General features: G+C 35.6%; 1 protein-coding gene across 2 annotated transcripts in view; it reads right to left on the reverse strand.

The window, feature by feature from the left end:
* Positions 1-250: 250 nt before the first annotated feature.
* Positions 251-22,579, reverse strand: part of LOC121728689 (semaphorin-2A-like) — a 107,581-nt gene continuing 85,252 nt past the window's right edge. For both annotated transcript variants that reach the window (XM_042116919.1, XM_042116918.1), the window contains 7 exons: positions 13,776-13,891; positions 9,919-10,073; positions 8,058-8,232; positions 5,224-5,499; positions 3,758-3,892; positions 3,037-3,145; positions 251-1,927 (listed from right to left, as the gene is read on the reverse strand). In XM_042116919.1, the coding sequence (XP_041972853.1) occupies positions 1,859-1,927; positions 3,037-3,145; positions 3,758-3,892; positions 5,224-5,499; positions 8,058-8,232; positions 9,919-10,073; positions 13,776-13,891 (1,035 nt within the window). In that variant the 3' untranslated portion in view covers positions 251-1,858. The remainder of the gene's footprint in view (positions 1,928-3,036; positions 3,146-3,757; positions 3,893-5,223; positions 5,500-8,057; positions 8,233-9,918; positions 10,074-13,775; positions 13,892-22,579) is intronic.

A 22,579-nucleotide genomic window follows, 5' to 3' on the forward strand; every position in this document is an offset into this window, starting at 1 on the left:
GGAAACAAAAGGTCTACGCGTAATCGATTGTTGGTATATTGTCAATTGTGATTGCGAATACAATGGAACTAAATGACATTAATATTAAACCTTTTTATCTAAAGTACAATGAGACTGGAATAAGCATTATCCTTACTAATATTGTAAATGTGAAAGCGTGGATGTTTGTTACGCTTTCACGGAATAACTACTTGACGAATCATCATGAAACTTTTTTATTAAAAAGGAAATATATTTTTTTAACAAAAAAAAGTTGACGTGGACGCGGACAAAGTCGCTTGTACAATATAATAATCAAAGCTTATAGAACATTGTGCGCTATGTTTGGAATGAACTCGATTCGAACAAATTATGTGCCCAAATATTTGTTGTATTTTCCGAAACGGATTCCCTGCATTATGACGTATCGGGAGTTTCATTAAATAACATCATAATCTATTATCCGGAGCCGAAGTCCATCCGGGCCGGTCAAACAGACATCGATCAAAGGAGTCTGACTGCGTAATGGCTGACAAATCAATTCTCGCAGATCATTCGTTTACCGAATTATATTCCCCCTCCGCAAACATAAGCTCGCGAACAGTCACGCCGCTGTCATTAATATTGACGTCAAATCTCTACGTTAGTAATGTTGTGCGATAATTGTTGGAATTTTCGTACAAGTTAGCTAGGTTTAACTGTAATAATAATAAATAATAAATAATACTTGTATTCTCTTGTAGTCACTGGTAAGTGGTAACTTGAATTGTTCAAGTATACCAAAATTATTATTTAATTTAAATATTATTATTATCAAACACTTTGATTAATTATCCTTTAGAAACATGTTCAAAGATTTTTGTTGAAGTAAAAAACTTGCTTGAAAAAACAATTTATTATAGGTCTACCAGAATCTGATGATGCACCAGAAAAGTAAGAAAAGAAATTGTCTGTAGCAATACCGGGGTAGTTAGAATAAAACATTTTGATCCTTTTTTACCCTAAAGCTACTGATTCTGTGCGTGAAACATGCAAATATAAAAAAATATCCAATGATCAAGGATATTTTTTGAAAATATGCATTCCAAATTTGCAATTAAATCCTGGTAGACCTAAAATGACGATTTTGACATAAGAATACAAATTATAATCTGTCAAAATCTTAATTTAATTATTCGTCTCTGAGTGCGGCAATCGCTACGAAATGTCGCTAGTCGCTACGTCCCGCTACGCGAACGCCTACGGCGCTACGAACCTCTACGAGAGTCGTAGCTCGTAGGTGCCCGGTATTTTATAAATGTTTAAAAACTTATTTCATCGTCACATAAGAACTTACAAGTTGTAACTTTAGAAGTTGTTACGAGTTCCGGGGAGTTTACAATTATATTTTCTTATAGTTTCCTTTTAACTCGAGCTAGCCCGTTGAAGTGGAAAATATTACTTACCTGCTCTACCGTTTCAAGGCGGTGCTAGATTTATAAGTTTTCTTAGAACTATATCTTATCGATCATAATATTTATAAGTAAACAATTTCATGATACAAAACAACAGTAAATGATAGACGGCAATGAATAACATACTTTTACCATAGTTAAGTTTCAGTACATTGCGCAAAGCATATCTTTCACAAATGGATGCTGCGAACGTCGTCGACGTCGAGTAGATTCAGTCAGATCAACGTAGATTGGGAGCCTGATTCACAATATTCACTTGTGTGTATCGCTTGTTGCAAATGAATCTTCCGATTTATGTGCGACAAGCACTAAATGCTTGAATTATTGACCAATAAGTCGAGTCAAAGTCTCGAGAAGATTGCGAATAGACATCGCCGGGTCAGTCAGTAGCCGTAGATGATGTGGAGTATCAGGACTCTGATCTATCACCGCAGAGTCGCCGTGAGCTCGTTACTCAGGCTGTTCTGATGACTCGAGCTCATGTTCGAGCATTGCTGAAAATGTAAAACAAGTTTAACACTAATAATTAATTTCTAAGTGAACATTTTAGGTAAGTACTAAGTAATGATCGTATGTAGGGGGCTACTATTTTTTATTGCAGTTTTAATAATACAGTAGACCAGCGTTAATCCGACAAACGTTATGCACGGCCGTGTCGGATTAGCGAATTTGTCGGATTATAGAGTACTCCATATATTTTTATTTTTTACACATTACAATACCTTAAAATCATAATGTTAAGGTTTTTTTCTGAACGACAAAATATAATTTTCCTAAAGGTACGTACTTTTCATCAAGCTGTAGATAACCGTAACCGTTGCATGCATTGTAACAATAAAAAGTACGTACCTTTATAGCTTTGTCCACATTGTGCCTTTTTCTGTTCGTCAAAGGCATGCGTTGTAGCACAGTCAACAACGAACGTGAGGCATGCCCGCGACGCATGCCCTCTGACCGTATCCAAAGCTTCAGAAATGACAATATTGGCGTTGCGTTCCTTTTTTCAATTCAATTATTGAATGCGCCAATATTTGCCAGTTGATGACGAAAATTGAAGATGAAAGTGCACAGTTTGGACATAGCTAATAAATATTGGGTAAAATAATGTTTAGTACCTAAATTAACCAGTAATGGCATGTCGGATTACAAGGGGCGCCGGATCAGACAGGGGCCGAATTATCGGGGGTCTACTGTATTGATAATTAAATAGGCAATAAAAGCGATATTTTCTTAACACATTTTTTATTGGGACTGTAACTTCAAGATATTATAATCATTATCACAATTCTTTGATGAAAAGTGTGTCATATTTAAATTACTCATACACAGAATTTTATTCAAAAAGACATATAAATCGAGACTCGTTTCAAATACCAATTAGTAGCTACATATTTAATTATCTCAGCCTAAATTAATGTTTCAATTATTTATTCATGATAATTGTAACCTAATTAGGGAAATTATGTTAATTGACGTTCAAAAGTAAATTAGACATGATTGTGAGGAGCAGTCGGATCCGGTGGACCTTATTTGAACTTGGTAATATTATAACTTATTACCTGGTAATAAAGTCTAAAAGTGATCAGTCGGCGACTTAACGTACCATTTGCCGCGTCTCCCAGGCTTTCATCGCGTTCTTGTATTTCTCGAACTCGTGACACCAGTCGGAGTATATTTGCCGATAGTCTTGAGACTTGCTGGGCTGGGTACACCTGAACACAATAGGAGGGTGGATTTTAATATCAAAATGACGATTTGATTTCAGCTTACTTATAACTTGTCAGTAAATACGACTGAACAAACTGATTTGTTTAGTAGTATGACTATATCAAGTACTTATAATATAATTATACTGTATGGCGTTGGAGACCATATTTTAAGATCTTTAAAAACAAAACGTTTCTGCTGTAATGGTAAATAATACCGGTACGTTAAACTGTACAAAACTACAAACGACTAGATATTTCTTTTTAAATTATAAAAGTCAATACAACAGTCATACAATAATTTAAGATATGCACTAATAACTATTTATCACATCTATACTTTAAACCGTATTAATCTCAATTAATATTATAAATGCGAAAGTGTATCTGTTTGTCTGTTACCACTTCACGCCCAAACCGCTGAACCGATTTTGCTGAAATTTGGTATGGAGATATTTTGAGTCCCGAGAAGGGACATAGGATACTTTTTATTCCGGAGATAGTACGGTTACCGCGCGATAACCGAATTTAGGCGCAACGGAGTTGTGGACGTCATCTATTCATGTAATAAGTCCAAATATCGAATTTTTGAACTGACCACGTTATTGTATTGAATACCTGTGATTATCTATATCCAAGTTGTAGGAGGCGACGAGTGTAGGGCCGAAGTAGCACTCGTACCGGCCGCGGTCCGCCTCGCTCACCGACAGTAGCACCAACCCTCGCTCTGAGGTCTGCAGGACACGGTCCCAGCTGTGACGTCATAAAAGTATACAAAGTCAAATTAAGAATATAAACAATCCCTGAACAAATCTATTATTTTGTCAGGCATCAGAATACAAAATATTGAACCGATCAAATTACTGGAGTCGCTTACAAGTTACAACCTTTCATGAAATGTTGTAGATAATATGATTATGTTTTCACTGTGGGAAGTGATCAGGAGTTATGAAAAAGTAATTAAATTGAAAATAAAATGAATAAAGAATGGATGTGTTGATTTACATTTGTTTCTGATGGGGCTAATGGAAAACTTTATTACTTTATCATTTATATTAACTTTTATATTTTTAATTATTCGCGTCCATATATTTTGCAATAAATGTAAAGTGAGTCTCAGATGTAGACTAATATAATGTTTATTATTTAGTCTGAATTATCAGAGTAAATATGATTTGATTAATTAGGAAAGGATCAGAAAATAACAGGACTGAGGGGGATAAGAAAACGTATTATAGTCGACGATATTATCACAAGAAATATAGCTCGTGTGATAAACTGCGCTAAACGGAGAAAATCTTTCACGATTGTGTCGAGATAGAATCAGAGCCGTTTGGACAAAATATAGTCAGCTAGTTTATTATTATGCTTTTGTAAAAAAATATCTAAGAAAGCTTCGGTTTAAAATAGTATAACTTAGAAAGTTTAAAGTAAGTTCAATGTATCAAAATAATTTAGATTCGTAAATGACTAAAACGAATATTTAAGTAAATAAAGTATCAGAAACTTAAGAAGAATATTTAAGTAAATAAAGTTATATAAAATGAATTCGAATTTTAATAAGCGAGTTTTGATGGAATATTTAAGAGAATAACAAAGTTATTTCTTTATAAATTATAGCGTTCATTACAAGAAAGTAATTTAATGTTAGGAGTTGCGCTCGACACCTTGCGTCGGCCTGAATTCAGTGATTGATCCTTTCATACGAGTATAACAATATCTAATTATTATTTCATTTCTATATATGTTAACCAGAAGGAACTTTCTGATAATTTGGTACAGTATATTATGGGTTTGTTCTTGATAACATCATATTAACAGGATCAAGGTTATAAATTAAACTGAGGCAAAATTCACTTTTTGAAGAACACAATAATTATTATTGAGCTCTGTTAAAAACTACCCGAGTTTAATTAATAAAAATTAAAATAATGTAAGAAATTGAAAAGTTTTAAACTAAAAATATTAAGTAATGATTTCGCTACTACCCTGTACACATTTCTGTAGCAAAACGAAACGTTTAGTTCCATTAGCGACATTCATCATCTCGCGAAACTATACAAAAACTTTATTAAGAATCTCACTCGTAATTAATCTTGTAGCGCCCCTTCTCGCGGGAGTGGTGGTACCAGACTACGTTCTGGTCTTTAAGGGCCTCTGGCGTCCTGCCAAAGGCCGCCAGGTGGACGCTCTGGCCGTAGCCGGCGCGGACGGTCCGGAGCGGGGCGCTGGCCTCGCAGATGGATGGCGTGGAGTTGGTGGCATCGTGGAGGAGCCCCGGGCTGTAGGCTCGGCAGGACCCCCCCTCCTTGTCCCACCCGCAGTACGGGTCCAGCACACAGCGCACGCAACTGTCGTACCTGTTACACAAACAATGTTTCTTGTAACACGCTTTTGTTAGCTTGGGCTTTACGTATATTGTATGAAACGGAATCTTTGAGCACGATTTTTATCTATCTCCAGTAGTCTAATGAATTCGAAACTTTGCATACGTATTAAGAGCCAATGACAATGAAAGTTTTTTAAGGCGTGTTTTTTTAGTTTTTATAAACTATAGTATTTTTTATTACAATTAGAAGTCAGGGCTTTTCGCCCGTATCCTTTCACACACCATGTTAGGTAGGGTACACGATACGTTATTTGTCGTTTAAGACTTTATAGCTCACCTATACATCACCCACGGAACATAAACAAGAACCTGCAAGTTAAATAAACAAAACAGTTTAACAGATATATTTTGTTGGAATAACTGCGCGGCGTAGAAAATTAATTTCCTCTTCCATACAATAAAGTATATTTGTAATGATATTAATATTAAAAACTGTCAGAGGCACAAAGAAACGTTCATTTTTCGATTGTGGAAATTCTCAGAATAAATAGGATTGTAGCATAATTCTAGAGTTGGTGAAACTCTATAATATAGTATAACGTAACAAATTATGAGCACTCTCAGTATCGTCATCATAACACGTTACTTTGTCCCTTAGTCCTTACTAATTTTTATTTTATTTTATTTTAAAGGAAAACTTACAGCTAGTACAAAGGTAGGATTAAAAAGTATCAATACAAATGCCAATTAAAAGTTTTCGCGACTAGGTATTTGTTTAAATTGTACCCACATAAATTTGGTTGACGTCGAATTGACGCACTGAATGAAAAAAATACTAAAAAGCCAAAAATGAAAATACTAACAAGCCAAACATCCTCACAATTACAAGGTCTGCTATACAACAAAGAAATATGAATGACTTATTTATTCACGTGAACTAGATATCTAGTCTCAACAATGTACAATAACAATAACTTTTATTTTATCTCTTCGACGAAATAGAGAAAATATGGGTCCTTTTTAACGTATAGGTACCGAAGACGTTTATATTTGAATATGCTAATATTATTTACTCAATGGTCGAGATGTCCTCACGAAAATTCTTCCCTCACATAAACTCCTAAGCATTTGTAAATCGGAAAAAAGACATTACAAAAACTTTTTACTTTCTCAAAGGATTCCAAGATTTGTATGCGAATGGTAAATCGTATTTTGGTTCCGACAACTTTTTGGTAAAGTCGGATTTATTATGCCTAAGCAGTATTATTATTCGATTTTGTTGAGACATACCTTTAAAATATTAACCATTAAAGTTATTACATAAGAAATCAAAATATATCACATACACACTGATTTATATGCTAATTATAATAATGGGATAAACTATAGACGTGAAAGAGCCATGCTTCGGCATGCCATTCATGCCGAAGCATGGCTCTTTCACGGCTCGACCGGAGAAATACCACGTTCTCACAGAAAACCGGCGTGAAACAGCGCTTGCGCTGTGTTTCGTCGAGTGAGTGAGTTTACCGGAGGCCCAATCCCCTAAACCTATTCCCTTCCCTTCCCATCGCTACCCTCTCCTATTACCCTATTCCCTCTTAAAAGGCCGGCAACGCACCTACAGCTCTTCTGATGCTGCGAGTATCCATTGGCGACGGAAGTTTCTTTCCATCGGATGACCCGTTTGCTCGTTTGCCCCCTTAATTCATAAAAAAAAAACTATGTACAAAAGGGCGGTCTTGTTGCTAACAGCAGTTTCATCCAGACAATAGGCATGATGACTATTTTTTTTTCTTATCGGTAATTGAAAGACACTTAAAAAATAGAAACATCGTTGAAAGAATGACTCTGATAGCTTAAAAATTCACCAAGATATGACAATTCAAACATCTCATAAAAAAGACCTGCCCGAAACGCTCCATACAAAGTGCTACGAAAGACTGACGTCAGTCTTTCGTAGTTTGTACGCATCGGGAGACAACTTTGTTCGACAGGTATATTAAATATTGCGTTTATGAAAGTGGTTTCATAACAAAAGTTGCTTTTAATTGCATAAGTTATCGAATTGTATACAAATATTAAGAAATTTAATTGAAAAAAATTCGACTTGAATATCCAACTTTGAAGGCGCATAACAAAAAAAATACAAATGCTATCAAGCTGAAATTTTGGGAACACTTATTTTTTACCGTGATTTCTTTATTTTATTAACAAAATTCGCTAATCTTTGACCTTGTCATCATCCCTATTCTTAACTGCTTAAAATTTCCCAACGCGCCGTGACGGACTTGCCAGTTGCCTGCCTCGTGCCACAGGGAGTGCAGTGGCTTCGCTCGGTGTGATCATATACCAGAGTAGACAGAAGTCAGAACTAAGGAGTACTTACCTCGACTTCCAAACGGGCGTATCTACGCGAGTTGGTCGCGAATACCACTTTCGACATTTCACAATGCTGAACGCATCAGTACGGCGCGGCGCGCGCCAGTCGATATGACATACTACGTCAAAGTTTTGAGATCTCTTCTGAGTCGGCCTAGTCGTAAGTTCTGCTTACTCTGATGGTACATAGGCTTCAGATCTACGTACCTATGCGCGCACGCATGCAGCGGCAACTGGCGCACGCGGTAGTCGGTGGAGACGTAGAGGGAGCGGCGTGACAGAGCAAGCGCGCGCACCGCCTCGCCGCCCGCCGCCCGCCACACGTCTGCCACGCGCGACCGACCGCCCGCCCATTGGACTATCTTGTATACGTCGCCCTCACCTAAATTAGGAAGTTTTGTTATATAGTAAATAAATCATCAATTTTATGCTTACTAATATGTATAATAAAGGTCTGCTTGTACTATCAGAGAAGTTGATTCCTAGGCAGATGGCGGACCTACGTAATTTGGTCGCGTTAAGTCAAACCCATCCGATTAATCACAGCTAACATTGAAGTGACATAAGTCGACTAAATGACGTAGGTCTGTCAACTGCCTAGGAATCAATTTCCTCGATGGTACAATAGGTATAATGAAAATAATAAGCTCGCATGGCAGCTTGTGGCGAGCTGTTGGGTAGTATCGGACCCACGTACCCGAGTGCTCCCAGAAAGCCACTATTTTATCCATCTGCGGATTGCCTTCACCAACCGATCGTTGAAGACTGTAGGAGAATCGGGCTCTTATACTTCTGCCTTGCCTTAACCGGCCGGCCAGAGTGGAGTCGCGAGAGCTTCGGTTTGGAGGGAGGATGAAAAGAGTAATTGGCGAGTGGGCGACGTGATGGACCCCTTTCCGGGGTATGTGATCGGCGTTTAAAGTACAGCGACACCTCTCCTGCCTCAAGGCGCTCTGTTAATGTTGCCGCCTCGGTGCACCTATGATATCCAAAGGTCGGTCTTCGGACCCACGTATGCCATCCAAAAGTGCGGATTTAGTGGATCGTGAGCAAGGAGTGCTTTACTAATTATATACAGTAATAATAAAACTTTTACTACTGGATTAAAGTAACTTCAATTATCGAACTAACACAGCGTCAAAATAATTAAATTAATAAATATAAATTATTGATGCTGATAAAAGAGCTAATATAATTCGAACTTTGAAGAAACTTATTCGAACGGTAGTAGCGATTCGTATTAGTAAAGTTTTCCTTTCATAAAGCTTTACGACTAACATTTTTAATCTTCGTTTCAAACAATTATTATAATTATTGGTTTTTATTTACTCTGTAATAACTAGCATTATACCTCTATCTGCCGCACTCATAGTGGAACATTAATTACTTAAATGTAATTAATTCAAAATTTTGACATAAGCCCCATACATTATCTAACTCTTCATTAAATTTAAGGTTAATCATAACTTAATGTCTCTGAGTACGGCGGTTAACAATGCTTGTCTTTATAGACAACGCTACGATGGTACGCTTTTTGAAAAAAAAATTATTATATTTTTACAACTACACTAAGGTCACACTCAAAACACGTTAATGTATACTTAAATAGTACTTAACAGATATATTGACGGAAACATTATAGTGCCCAGTTTCTGAGTTTTTTTTTTTGACTAGAGTTTGTGAATTCAAATGATGATGTTGCTAGTGTCAAAAAACCTTTCAACAATAATTATTAATAATGCTGTTGAAAAAAAAACACCTGTTAAAAAACCTCCAGTTCATCAATTCACTTACTCAGGGCCAGATTTTAACTTTTGCCGCACTTGAGCACTGAAAAATTGCCGCTCCATTATTGAAATATGTATCACTAAAAGTTATGATTTACAAAATTTCAATTTAACAAATAATATACGAGTCGAATTTCCTGAATTATCTAATAAATACTATAATTATGAAATCTATTCAGAAATTTGATAACACTAAACATTTCTCCACTTGCCCCGACTGCCCCTAGTACCCTGGGCACTTGCCCCGACTGCCCCTAGTGTGAATCCACCATTGCACTTACTTGTGCCAGCGTAGAACACGGTGTATATGATGTCGTTCCCCAGCCTGTCCACGAACTGCCGGTCTACCACCAGCGTGGTCAGCACCAGGTCGCGCTTGTAGAACGCCGGTGCATCTCCCTCATGACGCACGGCGGAGTCCATGAGAGGATGTGACCTGTTGAAAAAGTTAACTTTAATCTGATCAACTCAAATTTTTATACTAGACAGTATACCGTACAGCCAAAATCTTTACAAACACACCGTATAGGCAAACACAAACACTATAAAATTCCGTAATCTACATACTTCCCATGAGTCTTTAGATTAGGTATAATAGTGACTGACTTTAGTGGTTTTGACTTTGGAGATATTTTTAAGTCTATGGATTATTTTGTTTAATTTATACTCATTAGTCTATCTAGTAAGTTGCATGAATTTTAAATTGTGTATGTAGAACTTGCTTGTGTGTATGTAGAGGAAATAAAAATAATTTTATTTTCCTTTAGTAAGTTTAAAACACCAACGTTTTTACTACAAAATATATTGTCAGAGGAATATAGAAATTTTATTGTTTGACATACAATACTGTATCTATCTTGACGAGCCATCAGATATCCGAATTCTGTTATCTTCGAAATCCCGTACATAATATGTCTGATTACTGATATTCTGATCTCGGATGGATGCCTCGTGGTTTGGTCCATAGCAATGGCATCAGAGTCATATCAGTAATCAGATATAATATGTACGAAATATTATAAGCAGCTGGATAATCATGAATTTTATTCATGTTAAAAAATATAAAAGTTTCTATGAAGTCTCTCTAAACTAGACTTATGAAGAAAGTAAATGAAAAAAGGTTGAGTATTAAAACTCAATTAAGGACCCAAGGAAGACCTTTAAAATTTAACTTTGCTTGGGCTCAACTTATTGACCTTTTTGACACTAATAGAAATAGATGTTATTAAGCTTCAGTAATAAGATTTTAAATCTTAATTCTATTGGGCGCACTTTTACACATACAATATGTTTAAAAAATATAAAAGAATTCTAAGCAAATTATTTAAATATATCTTAAATTCAACATTAAGAATGTGATTAAATTATAAAGAAAAACTATAACATCTTTATAATTAGTGATCATATGCGGTAGCGGTCATTGACTCTCTGTCAAAAACTTGTCATTTTCTATATAAACTGCGATTGACAATGAACTGTCAGATGTTGTCCATTGCGGCTTTGTATAGAAAATTACAAGTTTTTGATAGGGAGTCAATGACCGTTACCGCCATGTTTCGCCGAGTACAGTATATAATATAAATCTTATATATAAAATTCTCGTGTCACAATGTTAGTCACCGTACTCCTCTGAAACGGCTTTACTGATTTTTACCAAATTTTATATGCATATTCAGTAGGTCTGAGAATCGAGACTGACGGCGACCATTGTTTGTGCGACGGGATAGCGATGGACGTTGCCATGGTGACATACTTATTTAGTCGCTTCAATAAAATAATACGGGCGATATACTTTATATGGCAAAGAAACGTTTACCGGGACAGCTAGTAATTACATAATAACGTTACTTTGTTTACACGATTTGATCTAAGCAACACATTATCATAAAATAACATTAAAATATTAATTAAAGCATAAAGCTTAATTAATTAGAATTGCTTCGGGCTGTTTACCACCTTTAGTGGCTAAGTGATCAAGTAGGTATAACATAACAATAGCAGTAATAAATAGCGCCAATTTCGCCCGCTATGGGGGGTCTGCGGCCCAATTAGAGGCACGTCGCGAAACTAATGTCACACGTAACCTTGCACAGATTACTCCTCGCTAGGGTTGACAAACACCTAAAAAATTCCATTCTGGGATACAGCAAAAAAAAATTTAACCCCAGCCGAATGAGATGTTTTAAAAGCTTAAGGTGTCTTTCTTTAGACTTTAGAGCAGTGGTCCCCAACCTTTTTTCATGCGGGCCACAAACATGTTTTGGTCTTGGTGTCGCAGGCCACAACAAAAATTTTTTTGTGTGGAAAAAATTTTACGACTATCACGTTATTACGTCATTTTTCCGGTAGGCGTGAATTTCAAAATTGTTTAACATCATGCGGGCCACAAATAAAGTCCCGGCGGGCCGGCCGCACGCGGCCCGCGGGACGCGGGTTGGGGATAGCGGCAGCAGTTCTTTGCAATTTTTATATTTTTAAATTTTGTATTCTGCAACACCCTCATGGCATAGGACTAGCACAGGACACATGGACAGGTGACATAATAATAGAGCGTGGCTCCACTGTCCACTCTCAAAGGTGGTTCATATTGGTTTGTGATTTCGGATTATTAAACATTTCACAGTGATACAATGATATTGAATTGAAGCGGACAAATTAGAAAGAGATGGGCGGGCATTGTCCCAAAAAAAAATCACATGTACTTTTTATATTTTTTTTCGTTAAAATAGGGTATTTTAAGAATATAAATTAAATAATTTTGAAATTCATTGGCTAGTTTTTTCTCAATAAATTTTTAAAGTTTCGCTCTGACGTCATCATCGGCGGCTAATTGACCTCTGTAGTGTTTTAAATTTCCTTTCAATCTTATTTATAATGGCTGGTTCGTCAAATGCAAATTCTTATTATGTGAAAGCTGATACGAGAAGCTTACCAAAAGTTCGAAACGTAATGTTGGTTGAATTTATTGCTAATTTAACGCATTGAAGGTCAAACTAAGGTTAAACATATTTGTTCAAAAATATAGGTAACTAATGGGTATTTTTTTTCTTTTATATACAGAAAAACGATCACTGACCTTATTCCTCGAAATGTTTTTGTAATGAGCAAAATTAAAAAAAGAATGGACAATCCCCATTTGCTATTATATTGCTATTATATTGCTCAGCAATGTGCATGCATTTCAATCCATTACATTGTGTCGTAAACAACCCTAGCCGAGCGTAACCTTGCACAGATTAGTCCTCGGGGAGAGACGATTTGTTCTGGATTCCATTAACCTCATCCCGTTTAATCTGATTTTATGAATCTGTATCGTACGCGCTTATGAATTTATAACATCTAGATCCTAGCACGTCTGCATTAGTAAATATCAGTCATCCAATTTGGTTTTATTGGACTCATTTTCTGAAATATCATTTCGCTAAGAAATTTCGTAGATATTTCGTTTACCAATTTTGTTTTAGTGCCCTCAACTACACGTACTATGTTAAATAAAAGAAAATAATAATATTATGTACTAATGAATAAATTTTAACAAATTAAAATGTAACTCTTAAAGTTTAGATAACAAAGAGCTAAAGAGAGTTTTTATAAAATATGGTAAAAGCTATAGAGTTAACGCGTTAAAGTATGCGCAAATTGCGCAATGTGTCGATCATGCAAAATCTTCAATAGGGTACGAGCAATTAATATGATTAAAAAGAATTGGAGTTTTTCCAGCTTACTGAAAAAAGCAAAGTCCTCAATTTATTTATCTATTCATCTGTATATTTTATATTAAACATTTTAATCTTCGGAACTGTTGATCCGCTTTATAAATTATTATTTTTCATCATATCAAAGAGCCGATGAAACTAATTGCACTTTTTCATTTTGCCACAGATGTATACCTGCCTATTTATGCCTGAGGCTGATACTTTTTCGTAGAATATAATTTAGACTTTTAAAGTTTTTATTTTTATTTTCAAATATTTTAAAAGTGAAATTATAGCGGTGAATGTTTTACTTAGCTTCACTGATACATAACAAGTACCTTTTCAATAGGTTTGTTATGGCATGAGTCATGACAAAGGACATTTACTTGAGAATTCGACAGGTCGCTTCCAGCTCTATTGTTAGATAACTATTACAAACTTACCTGATAAAGTTGAGGACGTTATCTGGCAGTGCCTCTGTGTTGTTGACACACGTGCCAGGCCGCGGTTCTGGCACCCTCGCGCGCAGAACTGGCAGCCAAGCCGAGCTTGATGTTGCCTAAAAAAAGTAGGTCATGACTTTCCTGACTATTACGGCTTTCATTTTGATTAAAGGTGAACTCGCGCTAGGCGATACTACGCTACAGTGGAGCGAGTGGAGCGACCCGATACGTCATGAACAAATCTTTTTTTTTTATGAAATAAGGGGGCAAACCAAGCAAACGGGTCATTCTTTGTATGAAATTGAATGACCTAAATCGCACTAGCGGGCAGCAGCAACGGACACGTACGTCAGTACTATGGAATACGTCTTCGTGGTCTAGTGGTTAGAGCGTGGCCCTCGACTCCGGAGGTCGTGGGTTCGAATCCCGCGTTGGAACAATGTTATTTCCAAGTCCGGTTAGGACAATGCAAGCTGATTGTCTGACAAGTAAGATGATCCATGCGTCGGATGATCTGTAAAAAGTCGATCCTGCGCCTGATCGCTCACCAGTCGTGTCGGTCTTCCATCCCACTGGGTTATGAGAGTGAAAGGAATAGAGAGTGCTCTTGTGTACTGCGCACACACTTGGGCACTATAAAACTACTCCTGCGTAACAGGTCTGGTTTCAATGGAACTGGCCACCGTCACCGAAACCGGTGTGGGGATTATTATTATTATACTATGGAATATGAAATGTAGCGTCACTCCATAGCAGCGTATAGTGCCTCCTAGTATGGTCTCACCTTAAGCATGCACACGCGTAGGTTATACAATATACCCAGTATAACAAAACTAAGTGATAATACTTGAGGGTGTGTACTGTGTATGGTCCCACAGCGAACTTTACCTCTCTATATCCCTATATTATATGGGTCCCATATTATATAGGGATATAGAGTTCGCTGTAGAAGTAGCAGCACTGAAAGAGTAGTTACTCTTTCAGTGCTGCTACTTTTTCTTTTTTCACCTTTGTATGGAAAATTTCATGACGCGGGGTCGCTTACCCATGTACAAATCATAAAAAATTGCTCTCTCAACGCTACTACTTTCACAGTGAACTCTATAATATAAGGGACAACATACACGCCCTAAGGTATTATCACTTAGTTTTGTTACGCCTTGTAGAGATAATGGGTAGAGACTTAAGATATGTAATATTTAATGAGACAAACTCCGTTCTTGTTTAAACTACTACATTTAAGAGAGAAAACTTTGAAAACCCGTGCCAAGGTATATAACCTCTTAGGGTGGGTTGCACCAACTTACTTATAACTTTAACCATAACAAAATATCAAATGAACTGTCAAATCCCTGGTAAAAGTCCATTATGGATGCCATATTTGACGATAACCTTAACTTTAACTTTAACTACGCCTCTGGTGCAACCCACCCTTAGAGATCTCGAGTGTACTAATCTAGATCGTTATTAAAATTCGTTGTGTGCAAAAATAGATTGATAGACGATCTTCACACTGATTACTATCTGCACGACGAGAGCTGTCTGCTAAATGATTTACTGGGAGATTAACGGTCGATCCACATGATTTATTGCAGTAAAAACTGTATAATAATGATCATAAAGTATGTTGGTATGAAATAAAATATCTAATTTGAACGCACGTGTTCTTAAAGTACTTCGTGAAATAACATTTCGTCCCAATTTGATATGGATAGTGGACTAAAGTGTATTTTTTTAACTTTAATTTTTTTTTGTTCTATTCTTATAATATTTATCTAAGGCATGGTTTAAACTTTAAACACTATTCAAATATTATTAATTACAAATCTTCGAGTAACCCAATTTTAATATTATTCCGGTTTTATCTATCTAGTGTTTATTTTAAAGGTATTTTCGAAATATTCTCATCTAGACTTTAATTTATAGCTCAACCGGCGATATAAGCGGAGCAATCTCTTTGAACTGCTGATCCGTGTCAATCCGAAACGTGCATCGGGTCACGGGTGTGATGGAACGAGTTCTCTTTGCTACGGGCTCGATTACACCAGCCCAGTAGAATGGCGAGACAACGGCGAGACAGTGCTCTCGGCCAACTGTAAAACTCTGGAATGAACTCTCACCAGTAGTCTTTCCGGACCAATACGACCTGCAAACCTTCAAGAAGAGAGCGTATTCCCTCTTAACCCGTCAAATGTTTTATGTACACACGGGTGTACAAGAATTTTGAATGCCCCGCGTGTCGCTTGTACACACGGGTGTACAAGTTCACTACGCGCGGATTGGCCGTTTATTTTCTACGTTCCTTTACACGCGGCATAATTTATTTATTTTTTAAATGAATCCGTGGTTTACTGGCAATAATTTTTTCGCCATTTGATGCGTGTAACGGAACAAGTTGAGTAATAAAAGAAAAAACAAATGAATTATGGTCTGCGGCCGCCATTTTTCAGTCGACGCGTGACATTGGTCTTTGTTATTGATAATTGTGAAAGTGAATTCTTGCAGGAAACGGTGAGTGTTCTTATAAGAATCTTATATAGAATTACTGGAAATTTAGTGTAGTTTCTTATGAAATAATAACAATTGCAGAAAGTGCAATGTTTTTTGGAGAAAAAACGATGAAACTTTTCAGGTTAGGTATTTTTTCACTCATGCCGCGTCATATTTGACAAGAAATTTCATACTTATTTCAACGTTTACTTTTATTTATTTGTTCTAAAGTGTAGATCAGTTATTTAGAAACTTTATTTGCAAAAGAATTATTCAGAATTTAGTGCTAATAAAAGTTTTATCGTATTTTGAAACAATAAATGGCGCGAAATGAGTGTTGTTATGGTGAAAGTTGGTGAAAGTACTAACAGCAACAAAAGTGATAAAAAAGTAACACTGTATACAATTATACAATTGTGTATATAATCACTTTGTATTAATTTTTTGGAGTGATTCTGTGAATGATTTCTGTTTTTGGTTTCGAAATATCAAATGCCCAAATGGACTTATAGTTTTTTACTATAAAAAAATAATTGAATTCCGTACATATAACTCTTAGTTTCCATGGTGTTATTTGATATAGTTTGATATAGTTCAAAATAAGCACTTTATTGTATTTTTTTGTTTCAATTGGCAATATTTTGTGACAAAGGACAATGCTCATTTTGCATCAAAAATCCCAGAGTGAGTGTATAGGGTGTAGTCCAAAACGTTAGTGATATGTAGTAAAATAATAGTATAAATATTTTATTTTGTTTTTTACATTCAAATTGTAAGAAATAAAATTGTAATGGTTTATAAGTTTGTTTGTTTGTTGTGATATTGAAGGTATATCGATTTTCACGATTTTGAATAACTAAAAAAAGTGTGTGATTGAGATACTTTATACTATTGTCAATTTTTAGATTGGGACGACTGAAGTCGAGCTCTCGATCTCGTGAGTCACACCTTCATTACTCGCAGCGGCCGTCGGCTGCTCGCAGAGCTCTTTTGATGGGCTGCTCTCTGGACACCCCGACCCGGTTCCAAGACCGGTCACTCCCGTCCAACAGTAAGTATAATATTTCCTTCTACTTAGTGTCCGTCCCATATAAGCTCTGCGGGCCTAAAATGGTCACATTTAGCAATTCCTCTCAATCAATTCAGCAAATGAATTGTCAAAACTGTCAAACTAACAAATGTCAAATCAGTACAAAAAAACAGAAATGAATTGCAAGCAGAGTTGCATTTTGCGATTTTAGAAAAATGAATCATATTATGATTCATATCATGATTCTTCAAAGCGACCATTTTAGCCCCGCTGTTTATTTGTCATGGCTGAACTTATTTTCATGAATTAGGTACATACATAATATATGGTTTAGGAATTTGGATTGATAATATATAAATCAAGAGATATATAAATCATAACATATATCCGATATATGGATAAATATCAAATACAATAAAAATTTTATTGAAACTATCGTTTATCGGATCGGCTATATCTAATAAAAGGAAATATTATCTTATTGGAAATACATAGTAGAAAAAATCGGCCAAATGCGAGTCTGACTCGCGCAAGAAGGGTTCCGTACCAATACAGAGCAAAAATAGGCAAAAAAATTGTATTTTTGTATGGAAGCCGCGTGACATAGCCGGACTTAACTTATTGTATATAATAAGTTATTGCCTAGCTTGTAATTTTTATTATTGTATTTTCAAAAGGGCTCGAGTGGTTCAAAAGACGAGGTGATGGATGCCGCACCGTGGCATGTCACCAGGTGGTTGGCGGACCTGCCCCAGGACAAGGACGGAGAGGCTGATCCTTCCGTTAACTTCAGGGATGACGGAAACACGCAAACAAAATGCTAGGAGTAGGGTACGCAGAGGTAGTGAACTCGATTCGTAAGTGTATAATATTATGTCAATAGTAACTTTCTTATGGAAGTTTTTTCTAATAAGAAATTCTAATAAGAAATCTTATATTATATAATAAGATTTCTTATTAGAATTTCTTATTAGAAAAAAACTTCCATAAGAAAGTTACTATTGACATAATATTATACACTTACGTTATATATATATATATATATATATACAGGATGAAACAAAATTAAGTGACAATACTCGTGTGTATGTGTTCCTTGTAGAGAGTTCACTGTGAAAGTAGCAGCGCTCAAAGACCAAAATTTATTTTCACTTTTGTATGGGGAAACTCGTGACGCTCGGGCCCTTGCCCATACAAAAGTGAAAAAAAAATCATCTTTCAGCGCTGCTACTTTCACAATGAACTCTCTACAAGGAACACCTACACACCCTAAAGTATTATAACTTTTTGTTACAGACTGTATATTATATAATTAACTTTTAGAGTATCTAGGGGCCATCTTTTTAGTAAAAGATGGCCTCATGTAGACGTAATAAAAGACGTGTTTACTTTGTCAACCTATTTACAAATAAATATTTTGATTTTGATTGTTCATATATGTACATGTTCACTTATGTTTTACTAACCAATATGCGAAGTATGAACATAATCAGTCTTGTGTTTATCGAAAATTTTATAATTTTCTATCAATCGCTTTTGAACATCTTGTTTGTATATATATTATAATATAGTAATGAAAATGCACTTGATACTATGAAGTGTAATTGAGTAATAACTCATTTGTGGCATAATCAATGTTCTGATATTTCGTTTGTATTGTTATCTAATTAGTAAATAATAACAGATTAGTACAATAAGAACATCTATGTTAGTAATGCTATTATAGGCATCGGTATACATTTTTTATAAAAATTGAAATACATAGTTTAAGATTTTTGCATTATATAGCTTCACGTTATTTTCAAAAAATAGAATTTATAAGTGCTTTGATTTCTACTTTTTGTCACAATATTATATGCAAAACTTGTTTGTAAATAAATAAAACTGTGTTCTCAACTGTCCACTTTTGTTTTATTTTACCTCAATGGGGATAAATATATAAATATACTCGTGTACAGTCATCCGCTAGCCAAGCTACCCTATTCGGACTTTGGACCGACCTCCGGTTTGTATGCGCATCCATAGTGATGTTATCTCATTTTATACTGGTGGTTTTACATTTACCGTGTGGCCCACCGTACAAAAACAGAGGCTGCATCCTGTATAAGAGCAAGTATATCTCCATTGAGGTTGTAAATTTGAACCCTAAAAGTCAGTGTGTGACAAAAATAAGTGATAATACTTTAGGGTGTGTACGTGTTCCTTGTAGAGAGTTCACTGTGTAAGTAGCAGCTCTGAAAGACGTTTTTTTTCACTTTTAATATTAATAATAATATCTATGGACGCTTCACACCACGTCAGTCTGGCCCCGTGCTAAGTACCTAAAGGACTTGTGTTACAGGTACCAGACAACGGACATATATTTAATACTTTTATACCATACATATATTTAAGATTTTTATTATATCATACACATTTAATACACATCCAGACCCGGGAACATTGAAAACTTTTTGTTCCGTCGGCGGGATTCGAACTCGCGGCCCCCGGCTTGAGCTACCAACGCGCTCACCACTGAGCCACAGAGGTCGTCATGGGCAAAGGCCCCAGCGTCACAAGTTTCCCCATACAAAAGTGAAAAAAATGTGGTCTTTCAGCGCTGCTACTTTCACAGTCAACTCTCTACAATGAACACGTATACACCCTAAAGTATTATCACTTATTTTTGTTACACCCTGTATAATTCCTGTACTCTTACTATAGGAACCAAAGAGAATATAATCACTAATAGGAACATAATATTATGCTCGCAGCACGATTGTAGCAATCGCAGTGCGGTTACTATTATGTTCGCGGCGCAGAATCAATGGCAAGGAACCCCAACTGCAACGTGAGCATAATTATTATTATGTCGCATAGCCATTCTAGCAATGCCAGTGCGGACAATATTATGCTCACGGGGCAGAATAGTGGGCCAGGAACCACAACTGCCACGATAGGCTAGCAACCTATCACTATAGCATCAAATTTCAATCTTATAACTCCCTTAGTGCTATTTCATCTATTTTTGTACAATTTTCAAAGAATTATAATATCACTTGAATAATATAAAATTTTTAGATGTGATAAAATAGGCCAAGTATGATTTATCCCTCTAAAAGCATAATATCGATTTATTTACTTGGAAAAGAATTAATAACAGCTATAAACGTGAACTATGATGCTTTGCCTACACCGTAAGGGATATAGGCATGTTTTTATGTATGTTTGTATGTAAAAACTTGATATCCAGTATAATATTAGATAATACATACAAATAGTACGATAAAAAAATAAATCATATTTTTTGCTTTGCCGACCCCGTAAGGGATATAGGTGAAGGAATAAGGAAAATAATAACACAAGTGCATCCGTTCTATGCCCGAGCTAGACTGAATGCGAGCGGGCGGCGCGCTCCGCCAATTGACTCCTGCGCCGAGCGATAAGACGCTCCAGAAAGAGTTGAACGCATGTGACTTTTAGCGAAGTGCCAATTTTAAAATTTATTTTTAATTTTAAGTTTACATTATATTATAATTTGCACAGGTGAGTAAATAAAGGTTTTATTTTTACAAATATAGGTGAGTAAGTATTTATTTTACAGGTTTTACGCCACATAGGCATGTTTTTATGTATGTTTGTATGTAAAAACTTGATATCCAGCATAATATTCGATAATAAATACAAATAGTACGATAAAAAAATAAATCATATTTTTTGCTTTGCTTACTCCCGTAAGAGATATAGACATGTTGTTATGTATGTTTGTATGTAGAAACTTGATATCCAGTATAATATTCGATAATACATACAAATAGTACGATAAAAAAATAAATCATATTAATTCTTGCTTTGCCGACCACGTAAGGGATATAGGTGAAGGAATAAGGAAAATAATAACACAAGTGCATCCGTTCTATGCCCGAGCTCGACTGAATAACGTAGTGATTATATTCTCTTTGGATAAGACGCTCCAGAAAGAGTTGAACGCAACTCACAAGTGACTTTTAGCGAAGTGCCAATTTTATAATTTATTTTTCAATTTAAGTTTACATTATATTATAATTTGCACAGGTAAGTAAATAAAGGTTTTATTTTTAAAAATATAGGCGAGTAAGTATTTATTTTACAGGTTTTACGCCACATAGGCATGTTTTTATGTATGTTTGTGTGTAAAATATATTTTTTGCTTTGCCTACCCCCGTAAGAGATATAGACATGTTTTTATGTATGTTTATATGTAGAAACTTGATATCCAGTATAATATTCGATATTACATACAAATAGTACGATAAAAAATAAATCATAAAAATATGATTTATTTTTGGCTTTGCCTACCCAGTAAGGGGTATAGGTGTGATTTTATGCATGCACGTACGTAAAAACTTGATATCCAGCTAAAATGTTGGATAATAAATACAAATAATACGATAAAAATTTACATAAAATTATAAATATTTTTTTTCCGTAATCCCGTATACACTTTTCGTGCGGACGGTACTTTGGTATCTGTGTCGAATAGTGGACTAAAGTGTATTTTTTTAACTTTAATTTTTTTTTGTTCTATTCTTATAATATTTATCTAAGGCATGGTTTAAACTTTAAACACTATTCAAATATTATTAATTACAAATCTTCGAGTAACCCAATTTTAATATTATTCCGGTTTTATCTATCTAGTGTTTATTTTAAAGGTATTTTCGAAATATTCTCATCTAGACTTTAATTTATAGCTCAACCGGCGATATAAGCGGAGCAATCTCTTTGAACTGCTGATCCGTGTCAATCCGAAACGTGCATCGGGTCACGGGTGTGATGGAACGAGTTCTCTTTGCTACGGGCTCGATTACACCAGCCCAGTAGAATGGCGAGACAACGGCGAGACAGTGCTCTCGGCCAACTGTAAAACTCTGGAATGAACTCTCACCAGTAGTCTTTCCGGACCAATACGACCTGCAAACCTTCAAGAAGAGAGCGTATTCCCTCTTAAGAGGGCGACTGGTTAGTCAAAAAATCAAACATCGTACTTCTTTCTTCACACTCACGCCCGTCTTTCATATGCCAGGTGAAAAAGGACGACGCGAATTCATCGCCAAATTAGTTTTTTCTTAATAACTCGATAAATATACAACATTTTAAAAATCCGCTAGTACGATTTTTCAATGATAGAATTTTATACAATATGTTAAAATATTAACTTAGTTCAATGCACGGTTATGGCAATAAATGAAAAATTCGTGAAAATTAGATGCATCTTTGTGATTTTTTTCTATCGAAAATTTTTTAAGATATCGTGTTTTTGCTC

Source organism: Aricia agestis, chromosome 7, assembly GCF_905147365.1.
Source record: "Aricia agestis chromosome 7, ilAriAges1.1, whole genome shotgun sequence".
Classification (NCBI taxonomy): domain Eukaryota; kingdom Metazoa; phylum Arthropoda; class Insecta; order Lepidoptera; family Lycaenidae; genus Aricia; species Aricia agestis.